Consider the following 12386-nt stretch of genomic DNA (forward strand, 5'->3'; position numbering starts at 1 on the left):
GTCCAGCCGGCCCCTGAACACCGACCCCATGTTGGGTCGGGGCCGGAGCGCGGAAGAAGTCCCCCGCGCATGCGCAGGTTGGCGTGGTGCCCATTTGGCGCCGTGTAAGGAGGCTGGAGCGGCGTGAATTGCTCCAGCGCCGTGCTGGCCCCCTGTTCGTGCCGTCGTGAAACGCAACGGCATTCACAACGGCGCGAACACATGGCCTCTGTATCGGAGGATCGCCCATGGTTTACTCTCAAGGCCTATTTATTCATTCAACTTGATTTGGATTTACGAACGACGCATTTATTTCATTTACAGAAGACTCTATTTAATGGCCTGATTGTATCGATGATGTTTGGATTTCAACCGGAGGGCGGCAGGTGAATTAATTCACTTTGGGCTTTGCTCCCTCATCATTCACAACCATGAGTCACACTTCAGCCGGCAGGGGCAGGGTATTCTGGGTCACAATGTCAGCGACACTCTAAAAGTCTGGCAGGAGTCAAAGCTCAACCGGCTTGAGAACAATTTCACTTCCACCCGGATTCACCAAAAGCCAATCATTACAAGATTTCGGCTAGAGATCACTCCATACACAGGTCGTGACAAATGGCGGCCAAAACAAGAGTACACTGAAAGTCTGTCCTCCCCAAACATACGACAGGTAGACATTTATGAAAATGTTAGTCGTAGTTTCCCTCCAATTAAGCATTGGGAAGAATAATGCCATTGTTTCCAGCCACTGCCATGAACACCATTCCTCTTGTCACTGATCCTACCACCCCCCCCCCCCCCCCCCCCCCCCCCCCCCCCGCCCCCCTCTTGTCACTCTCTTTGGTTGAACCAGAATACTTGCAAACATGGTGTCCTATTTGACCTTCAGCTGAACTTCTGACCCCTGTATCCTCTCCATCGCAAAATCCATCTACTTCCAGCTCCATAACACCATCTATCTCTGCCCCTGCCTCAAGCCTATCTGCTGCTGAATCCCTCGTGCAAGCTTTTATTACCCACATATTAACTGTTCAAATACTTTCCTGAATGCCCTTCTATCTTTCAATTTCCGCACTGAACTCATTCAGAACACTGTCACCTCTGTCCTCGCTCCCACCAGTACCACTCACCCTTCTCCCCTGTCCTCCATGACCCACATTTACTCCTGGTCCATTATCTGAAACTTTAAATCTCATGCTGCAATCCCTATTTGGCCCCCGCCCTTCAATAACCCGGCACCCTCCAACTCAATAATCCTCCAAAAACTCTGCAATCCTTTTTTAAAAATAAATTTAGAGTACCCAATTATTTTTTCCAATTAAGGGGCAATTTAGCGTGGCCAATCCGCCTAACCTGCACATCTTTGGGTTGTGGGGGCGAAACCCACGCAGACACGGGGAGAATGTGCAAACTCCACACGGACAGTGACCCAGAGCCGGGATCGAACCTGGGACCTCAGCGCTGTGAGGCAGCTGTGCTAACCACTAGGCCACCGTGCTGCCCTAAAACTCTGCAATCCTTACACACTGATCGCCTGTGCATTTCCCCACTCTCTTTCTCCTCGCCATCCTCAACAATGCTCTCCTTTATCCAGGTCCTAAGTTTGGGAATTTCCCCCATAAACTTCACCTTCTCTCCATCCTCTGTAACATCCCACCTCTTCTACCGAGTTTCAGCTACCTATCCCAATATCTCCTTCTTTGGCTGGAATCAATGCCACCTGATTGTAAGTTTTTGATATTAAGATAAATCTGAAACACAGAAGTCCAAAAAGGTGCACTGTATATTATCCACCAGTGCTAGAAGAAAATCGGACTTACTTGACACGGGCATCTGGGGCGTCTTCACCACTGTGAAGGAACAAGAAACAAAATAACAAAGTCAGTTGAATTAAATAGTGAGGCAGGTCAGTGTCATCCATAATAAAGATTCACCGAAGGCTCAAAATACTCCAGACCCGACCCAGAAACAGCAAACGTTTGCATTCAGAGGGAATTGGCCGTCCTAGTTCACAGGTCACACAGAGATATCATGCAGATGTAGCAAACAATTAGGAAGGTGAATGAAATGTTAGACTTTCTTGCAAGGGGGTTCAAGCAATGAAATCCTACTGCAATTAATCTTTGGACACTAAGGGACCATTTAACTTGGCCAATCCACCTAACCTGCGCATCTTTGGACTGTGAGAGGAAACCGGAGCACCTGGAGGAAACCCACGCAGACACGGGGAGAACGTGCAGACTCCGTACAGACAGTGACCCAAGCCGGGAGTCGAACCTGGGACCCTGGCGCTGTGAGGCAGCAGAGCTAACCACTGTGCCGCTTCCTGCAGCCGATTGTTGAAATGAAGCAGAAAAGGCTGGGAAATACACAGGGGCCGATTCGTACTCGAGAGAGAGAGAGAGAGAGAGAGAGAGAAAAAGGAAGGTCAATCCCCAACCAGAACCCAACATGTCCTCTCTTTATTGCAGAATTCCAAACATACAACTTTGTTTTAAACATTCTGACCATCGGTTTTAAGTGGCAATGCTCAACGTTAAGCATTCGCAAGGACTGTTGTCTCCTACTGTGCCGGATTCTCTCCCTTATCTGGTAGAGCTAACCAGGGTCTCCGGAGCACCCATCACATTTAGGTGAGGATTTGCACTGTCCCCGCCTCCCCACAAAACCCAGATGAAATTCCAAACCTTTTTATTAAAAAGGCACAAAGCATTTTCCTTTAAAAAAAAAAGGGAGAGGGCAGCACGGCGGCACAGTGGGTTAGCCCTGCTGCCTCACGGCGCCGAGGTCCCAGGTTCGATCCCGGCTCTGGGTCACCTTCCGTGTGGAGTTTGCACATTCTCCCCATGTCTGCGTGGGTTTCGCCCCCACAACCCAAAGATGTGCAGGGTAGGTCAATTGGCCACATTAAATTGCCCCTTAATTGGAGAAAATGAATTGGGTACTCTAAATTAATTTTTTAAAAAGGGAGGAAAAGGCTTTGGGAGAAAAGTGTATTCTGGAGATGGGCTGAGTGGCTTTGGAAATACATTTCATGCATTGGGAGGGATTGATCTGAGTGGAGAGATCTTCGCCGTACTTCTAACCAGAGATTACTCCGTTATCCGGTACCCTTTGCAAGTTCCTTCCCTTCCCCCTCACTCAGTTAAAACACGTACCTGGTTTGTCAGTCTGTTTCATCCCTTTCACCCGTTTCTGCAGAAGGTTCTTGGCCGTGCCACTCTTCTGCTTGACGTTATTGTACTGATTGGTGATGCTGTTGGGGGGGGCGGGGGGGGGGGGGGGGGGGCAGATGTAACATAGACACAAATATGTGAACCACAGGTAAAGAACGTTACTCAATTCAAAGCTACCCAAATGGAAAAAAGGCAGCAAGACCTGGGAAATGACTGATAATAATAATAATACTGCCCCTAACCGGTCCCATAGGTCTTAGTTCAGAACAGTACCAGTCATTTCCAGGTTTCACTCGTGGATATACCAAGTCGGATCAGACGATTGACTCATAGAGCATAGAACAGTACAGCACAGTACAGGCCCTTCAGCCCACAATATTGTGGCGACCATTTATCCTAACCTAAGATCAACCTAACCTACACCCTTCAATTTACTGCTGTCCATGTGCCTGTCCAAGAGTCGCTTAAATGTCCCACATGACTCTGACTCCACCACCTCTGCTGGCAGTGCATTCCACACACCCACCACTCTCTGTGTAAAGAACCGACCTCTGACATCTCCCCTATAACTTCCTCCAATCACCTTAAAAATATGTCCCCTTGTGACAGCCATTTCCGCCCTGGGGAAAAGTCTCTGGCTATCCGCTCTATCCATGCCTCTCATCACCTTGTACACCTCGATCAAGCCACCTCTCTGCCTTCTTCGCTCCAGTGAGAAAAGCCCTAGCTCCCTCAACCTTTCTTCATATGACATGCCCTCCAGTCCAGGCAGCATCCTGGTAAATCTCCACAGCACCTTCTCCAAAGCATCCATATCCTGACTATAATGAGGCGAGCAGAACTGGACATAATATTTAAGGAGGTAACTCTAACCCTAACCTTAACCCCAACCCCCACATTACTGTTGTGCATTTCCCCAAGAACAATTGCTCCCACTTTATGCTCCTCAGCTCCTGTCTAATAGCAGTACAATTTCCCCTCCCCCAATTAAATACCTTCCCATACTATCTGCTTCTATCCCTCTCAGTGACTATGGTAAAGGTCAAGGAGTTGTGGTCACTGTCACCAAAATGCTCCCCCACCGAGACATCTGATTTGTTGCCAAGCAGCAAATCCAATATGGCCTCCCCCCTAGTTGGCCTATCTACATATTGTGGAGATGCCGGCGTTGGACTGGGGTGAACACAGTAAAAAGTCTTACAACACCAGATTAAAGTCCAACAGGTTTGTTTCAAACATGAGCTTTCGGAGCACTGTTCCTTCCTCAGGTGAATGGAGAGGTATGTTCCAGAAACATTTAAAGAGACAAAGTCAGAGATGCCAGACACTGCTTGGAATGCGAGCATTTCCGGGTAATCAAATCATTACAGATCCAGAGATAGGGGTAACCCCAGGTGAAAGACGTGTGAATTGTCTCAAGACAGGACAGTTGGTAGGATTTTGCAAGTCCAGGCCAGATGGTAGGGGGGGGGGGGGGTGTGAATGTAATGCGACATGAAATGTAATGTAATGCGATCATTACATTACAAGGGGCTGGTTTAGCAAGGGGCTGGTTTAGCTCACAGGGCTAATCGCTGGCTTTTAAAGCAGACCAAGCAGGCCAGCAGCACAGTTCGATTCCTGTACCAGCCTCCCCGGACAGGCGCCGGAATGTGGCGACTAGGGGCTTTTCACAGTAACTTCATTGAAGCCTACTCGTGACAATAAGCGATTTTCATTTCACATCTTGATTCCCCCCCCCAGTGGGGCTTGTAGAGTACGGGCTTCCCAGGTACGGTGAGGCCCGTTAGACCAGCATAAAAACCGGTACCCAAGGAGGGGCCAGAATGTTGATTGTCTCACCATTCCGTCGATAGTTACTGCCCTGGGCAGCTTATTGTTAAAATCAAAATAAACCTTTTCCTTCCTGCCGCTGGCTTCTTTTGTCGTGAAAGAAACCCTATTCTTATTTCCCAGTTTTGGGCATTTAGAACATAGAACATAGAACAGTACAGCACAGAACAGGCCCTTCGGCCCTCGATGTTGTGCCGAGCCATGATCACCCTACTCAAACCCACGTATCCACCCTATACCCGTAACCCAACAACCCCCCCTAACCTTACTTTTTATTAGGACACTACGGGCAATTTAGCATGGCCAATCCACCTAACCCGCACATCTTTGGACTGTGGGAGGAAACCGGAGCACCCGGAGGAAACACACACAAACAGGGGGAGGACGTGCAGACTCCACACAGACAGTGACCCAGGCGGGAATCGAACCTGGGACCCTGGAGCTGTGAAGCATTTATGCTAACCACCATGCTACCCTGCTGCCCCTAAAGAAATAAAATTTCTTTATTCTGGGTCTCAATTTTGCTAATCCCTTCCTTTTTGCTTTGTCTGATGCTCCGGGAGCATCATCGCAGAGTCAGGCGGCAACACTGAAAACTGGAGGCAGTGATCTAGCCAAGATCGCCACCTTGAGGTGCACGTCGGTACCATCGCCATCATTATTGACTGGCTGGCAGCCACTCTGCTGGATTCATGGGGCTGGATTGTTCCAGTGACCACAGGTCTCTCCCTGCGCTGCTGTCGATAAAGTATTGGTTTGATTGAAAAGGAAGCCTGATGGTTCAGTCCAATTATACCACTCCATGGACATGATGCTCTGTGAGTGTTTGTGGTCACACCAGAGGGAGCTTGAGGGAAAGGAGGAGTTTGGAATAAAGGTGAAGCTCAGTTCCAAATCCTTTCTGGAGAAAAATGGGCAAAAGATACACTGGAATGTCCTGAACTGTTTAAAAAAATACAGACTGATTGTTTTGGTTCAGACAGATAAATTGATAACATTAATTCCACTAGGCCGAATACAATAACTCCATCCACCACCTTCACTGGGAGCTCAGTGTAGACTGGAGCTGCTAAAATTCAAACACATTTTGCTGATAATGAGTTACGCTCCCTTTCCAAACCTTTTGGATATGCACCAGGAGGGGAGTTTTCGGACTTACTCATCTCCAATCGCTATTGCCTCAGGGTCGGTCGGAGGGATGATAAAGCAGACAGCAGGAGGCTTTTGCTTGCGACCAGCTGTATCAGTCACTTCCCAGTGAGTTCCATTGCTGTTCTTATTCAGTATGTACCTCTCCCCACGCTGGATATGTGTCTGTCATACGAGAGAGAAAAGGTTATGCCGACACACGCTCACTTCCCGGGTCAACTAACATTTCCACAAGGGGGCAGCACTTCTGCCTCCCTGTTCGCCACCCTGCATGGAATTGACCAATCAAAATGTTGGGACACAATCGGGAATTTCCAATGGCAAATCTGTCACCGAAAAAAATCTTTGGGTGTCGGGCAACGGAGAATCCAGCCTTGGGGGGGGGGGGGGGGGGGGGGGGGGGGGATGGGATCGGCGCTGATCCGTTTCCAATGCCCAGGTCTCCCGCTGGTGGCGGCATTAAGATTTGCGCCCCGTGCCAACGGGAAGATTAACGGCTGGACACCAGATTCACCACGCCTCCAAGATTCTCAGGACCTCTGGACTGCGATTCACACGGGTGTGGGTTGATACCAGCGTGACGCTGGTGCTGTGGGCCTCGCTGTGGGCCAAGGGGTTAAGTATTTAAGGTAGGTGCCCCCATTGGAGGGCCCCCTCACCCCACAGTGCAAATCCTGCCCACCCCACCCCCAACAGACCCTCATCCTGACCACAATGTTTATCAACATCTAGGAGTTAAGTGCATTCACTTCCTCTTTTTCTCAGCGGAAAGCACTTAACTGCTTTTCATGGGTCATGAGCTGTCAATCATAGCTAGATGTTTCTAAGTATTGCAGTTAATTACACAGCGGGGTGCATGGGATTCACTCAAGCATGAAGGGAAATGAAAATAAACAATCCAGACATCTGGCTGTCTGGATGCTGACATTTACAGCCTAATAAATGATATTTCTCTTTGAAGTGCATACAAGCCTCACAGATCAAAGGATTTGAGTGGGTCTAATCCCTGGTAATGTGGCTTTTGCTTTCTATGCTGCTGCCTTCTCTTCCTGAATGAGCAGCTGTAAGAGACAGGTGAGTTTTAAAACAGTGATTTTATTTCCCTTTTTCTATTTGGACTGGTCTTTAGCTTTGATGCAGGAGGTGTCTCTGTTATGGGGGTGGTGGTGGTGATCTCTGATATAGAGGGGGGCCTGGTGGGGGATGTCAGGTCACTCTCATGTATGCGCACTGTGGAGCGGGATAGGGGGTGACCCAAAAATTCCCGTGGCGGGCGAGGGGCAGGAATTGCGTTGCGGGGGGGGGGGGGGGGGGCAACCGCTAGACCTCGCCCACTCAAATGGCGGCCCAATAGCAGGATTCGCGTAGAAATCCCTCATGATCCCCACCATGCATAAACTTGCACGGCAAGGGATGGTGAATCGCCTCTGGGCGCCACTCCCAGTGCCAGCACAAACCACAGCTGATTAATCTCCGGCGGGAGAACAGTCTCCCAAATGGAGAATGCTGCCCTTTGAATCGGAGATTGGTAGATTTTTGCCACGAGCGAGTACTGCAGAATGGAGAACTGGGTGGAGTTAAGACAGACAAGATTTGATCTTATTGACTGACGGAACAACTTTGAGGGGCTGAATGGCGCATACCCATTTCTGAGGTTCTCCTGCAAGATGCAAGTCACACTGGATATCTCTCATGCTGAAGACTATGTGATTCTGTCTGCCGACATGCCCATCTTTTGCAAACTAACTCCTTGGAACAGGTCGCCTTCTGTCACCAGAAGCTTAAAGCTTGAGGGGCGCTACTCCACATCAAGGGTGTCTGATCAAGAGTCTCTCCCACTCTTATCATCAGCTATTTACTTGTTTGGAAGGAATTTACAGGTTGTAAAGTCACCACAGTCCCAGATGACCTTCGGCTGCTTTCCCCTTTGAGGGGGAGAGCTGACTGGTGGTGATTTAACCAGGGGATCACCACACCTCAGGCGAGGGGCAAGGTTCAGAAGGCGGGACCTTCATGAATAACCTCAGCCGGGACGGGAATTGAACCCGCGCCGCTGACCTCGCTCTGCATCACGATCCAGTTGTCCAGTTAAGTGAGCTAAACCACACCAGTGACACCCAACCTGTTTTGGTCGCGTTAATGCACCTTCCTTGGCCGTCAAGTCCTGGAGTGGGACTCGAACCCAGAACTTCCGGCTCAGAGGCAGGGGTGCTCCCCACTGAGCTCCTTAACATTTGGTTGGATATAATAAAATGTATGATTTAAAAGAGAGGGGGAAAAACGCTGTGGGTTGATTAGGCGTGAGCTCAGCTTTGAATTAGCCTGGCAGGATATCGCTTTCCCTACTTCACCCTGTCAGAGGAAACAGGCAATGTGAGGATTTAGTGTCACACAAATGCGAGCGGGAAATGTCTTACTTCTTCTGCATCAAAGTCACAAAGGGCCTCGACCGGGAAGGGCTTGGTAGGGTTTGCACGTCGATATTTCAGAGGCAGCACCTGCTGGCTGCGTTTCTTCAGGGTTTTCACTGCGTCATCGTACTTGTCCAGCGCTCGATCCTGGTCCTGAGGGATGTTGAAGCAGAAACCGTCATTAGCCTCGAGAAGACTTTGAGGTGCCCGTGCTAACACTACCCTGAGCACTGCCACAAAGTGGCTTCTCCTTTTTGAGCTTTCTAAAATTTAAAGTACCCGATTTTTTTAACCCCCCCAATTAAGGGGCAATTTAGCGTGGCCAATCCACCTACCCCGCACAAATCCACCTACCCCACACGAATCCACCTACCCCGCACAAATCCACCTACCCCGCACAAATCCACCTACCCCGCACAAATCCACCTACCCCGCACAAATCCACCTAGCCTGCACAAATCCACCTACCCCGCACAAATCCACCTACCCCGCACAAATCCACCTACCCCGCACAAATCCACCTACCCCGCACAAATCCACCTACCCCGCACAAATCCACCTACCCCGCACAAATCCACCTACCCCGCACAAATCCACCTACCCCGCACAAATCCACCTACCCCGCACAAATCCACCTACCCTGCACATCTTTGGGTTGTGGGGGAGAGACCCACGCAGACACGGGGAGAATGTGCAAACTCCACACGGACAGTGACCCGGAGCCGGGATTGAACCCGGTTCCTTGGTGCCGTGAGGCAGCAGTGCTAACCGCTACGCCACCGTGCCAGCCCTGTAGCTTCTGTTTAGGCTGACGTGAAAAATGTTAACGGGCCCAATTTTAACCCAGTGCAAGTGGTTATGTGGCAGACCGAAATGACTGTATTCTTGTGTCTGCGATGTACTTTGCACAACTCGAGCCTGGACTGCGAGGAATCATTTAAAGGAGTTTCCACACTGCTTCCCCGTGGAATCCCCGATACGCTGATTCGTCAGCCACACCAGCAGCTTTGAGGTGGTTAGAAATCGTGGCCATTTGGTGAAAGGGAACGCTGGAAAACCGAACTAATCACCGCAGAGCTGGCTTCTGAAAATCCTGAGTGTCTCCACTGGCTTTAGACTGGCTGTCAGTCAGAGTCTGGAGTGCAGGCAAAGTCTACCGTAGCTCAGGCTCAAAATGTCATTGCCAAAAAAAAAAGAACTAGCCATTGTTTGCTCTCCCGGGGATTAACGTTAACAATTTTAAACAGAGACAAATGGACCTTGTTGTGCACGTATTGAACCGTCACAACCTCACTGCCAAGGACATGAGAAAAATTGACTTTCTATCCTTCACTGCAGTGTTTGAACCCTTAAACACTGCTACCTTGAATCAGTGTAGGGTAGATTGTGTAGTGATAATATCATTGGATTAGTAAACAAGCGGCTCGAGCTAACGCTTTGGGTTCAAACCCCACCAGCTGCCGCAAATTTTATGAATTAGCAAATTCTGTTTTTAAATTTAAAATGTTGAATTGAACTTTGAACGAAACTTTGAACAATGGTCATAAAAGTCCATCTGTTTCACTAACAGCTGTAGAATCCATCAGATCCTTGCAGAGGCCATTCAGCCCATCAAGCCGGCACCGACCCTCTGAATGAGCACTCTACCGAGGCCCACTCCCCCCGTCCTATCCCTGTAACCCCACCTAACCTGTACATCTTATCACACTAAGGGGCGATTTAGCATGGCCACCCCACCTAACCTAAACATTTCCGGGACTTGTGGGAAGAAACCGGAGCATCCGGAGGAAATCCACGCCGACACAGGGAGGACGTGTGGACTCCACACAGACAGTGACCCAAGCCGGGAATCGAACCAGAGTCCCTGGTCTTGTGAGGCAGCAGTGCTAACCACTATGCCACCATGCAGCCCCATGACTCTTCCCGCTTAATCTTTAGTGAAGGAAATCTGCCCTCCTGATTTGGGCTGGGTACATGTGACTCCAGACCAGGTAACTCTTGACACAGCAAGCCACTCCGTTCGAGGGCACTTGGGGTATGGCAGCAAATGCTGGCCATCAGCAGAAACACATCCTATGAAAACATAAAAGCACCGACGTTTCTGGAGTCAATGTGATTGTCTCCATTGCAGCTCTATAGCAGGTCTTTAAGGAAACAGCAACGAACAACTGTGGTTCTGCTACAGATACCCAGCGTCTCTCAGAATAAAAATAATTACATTTAAGAGTTTCAATTTGGCTCCGGTGGTGGTGTGTACTTGATAAAAATGTGGGTTAGCCATTCTCGAGTCCAGACATATTGCAACCATAAAGATGGTTCTACTTACCTCGAGGTCACGGAGCATGGTCTGAAGCTGAAATTCATCCTTGAACTCTGGATTGTACTTCTGATCCAGATCATTGTCAACTTTCTTGAGGAGCTCCTGCATGTCCTTCGAATCTTTGTAAAACTAACGGATTGAAAAAGAAGGATAAAAGATGTTAATTTACACAGTTGCACGGGTTAGATTCAGACAAGACAGCTTCACCATTTTGTTGGCTAGAAGTCTTGAGATTTTTGGTGTTAATAATTTAACAGTGGTGTTCTCCCTCTCAGTTCTATCTCAGTTCGCAGCAGCACACCCACTCCTTTTGCCCCCCGATTGGCAGGCCGAGTCGCTGGTCCCCTCATCACTGCTTGTCCAGTACCCGTCACCAGCAGAGGTGGGCTCCATTTTGATGACTCTAGACAGGACGTCCTCTTTCCCAGTGCCAACACGGAGTAGAAGCACAACCGGTGCTCGAGAGCACTGGAAAGTAGGCTAATGTTTCTCTCCTGAAGTTAAAATTGGATATATGGTAAATAAACAGCCCTCAAGAGGGCTGCACTAACACCTTGTGTAGAGGAATGTAGGAGGTGGAGGCCATTTGGCCCATCGAGCCTGCTCCGCCACTCAATTCGATCATAGCTGATCATCTACCTCAACATCACTTTCCCGCGCTAACACAATAATCCCTCAATGTCACTAGTATCCTGAAATCTAGGCCTCTGGAGAATTCCAAAGATTGACCACTCTCTGGGTGAGTAATTTCCTCCTGTTGTAGCTTCCTGCATGGACTCTGTTTGCGGTACGGGCCCCTCTTGTATTATTCAGGTCAGTGGCCCAAGAACACCAACGCTGTGTCTCTCTATACAGACGCTGCCTGACCTCGAATTACAGAATCCCTACAGTGCTGAAGGAGGCCATCCGGCCCATCAAGTCTGCATCGACCCACTGAAAGAGCAGCCTACCTCGGCCCAACTCTCCACCCTGACCCCGTAATCCCATTTAACCTTTGGTACACAAAGGGGCAATTTTTCCTCATGGACAAATTTGGACTGAGGGACGAAACCCCCGCAGACACGGGAAGAATGTGCAAACCCCACACGGGAAGAATGTGCCAACTCCACACGGGAAGAATGTGCAAACTCCACACAGTCACCCGAAGTCGGAATGGAACCTGGGCGAGGCAGCGGTGCTAACCACTGCGCCGCCTCTTGTTTCGTATTTCCAGCATTTTCGGTTCTTATTTCAGATTCCCACAGTACTTTACCGTCATGTCATTTCATCTTACACTTGTTTGCAAGTGACCCTCTTTCCCAGGACACTGAACCATTGTGACCAAACTGCAAAACTGATCTGTAGGAATCGAAGTGAAGGGAAAGTGGCGACTCCGAAGCTAAACTAAAAGTGTCAAACCTCAAAAGAGGTCCAAAGAGGCCCAGGTTAGGTGGATTGGCCATGCAAATTTGCCCATTAGTGTCTGAAAGGTTAGGTGGGGTTGCTGGGTAATGGGGACAGGATGAGGGCCTAGGTAGG

At 49.3% G+C, this 12386-nt stretch overlaps 1 protein-coding gene across 1 annotated transcript in view; it reads right to left on the reverse strand.

The window, feature by feature from the left end:
• ppl (periplakin) overlaps positions 1-12386 on the reverse strand; it is a 90831-nt gene that overhangs the window by 22564 nt on the left and 55881 nt on the right. The window contains exons 10-14 of the mRNA XM_038819489.1: positions 10875-10997; positions 8555-8701; positions 6148-6302; positions 3138-3235; positions 1800-1829 (exon numbers count right to left, since the gene is read on the reverse strand). Coding sequence (XP_038675417.1) covers positions 1800-1829; positions 3138-3235; positions 6148-6302; positions 8555-8701; positions 10875-10997 — 553 coding nt within the window. The remainder of the gene's footprint in view (positions 1-1799; positions 1830-3137; positions 3236-6147; positions 6303-8554; positions 8702-10874; positions 10998-12386) is intronic.

Source organism: Scyliorhinus canicula, chromosome 15 (genome assembly GCF_902713615.1).
Source record: "Scyliorhinus canicula chromosome 15, sScyCan1.1, whole genome shotgun sequence".
Lineage (NCBI taxonomy): Eukaryota > Metazoa > Chordata > Chondrichthyes > Carcharhiniformes > Scyliorhinidae > Scyliorhinus > Scyliorhinus canicula.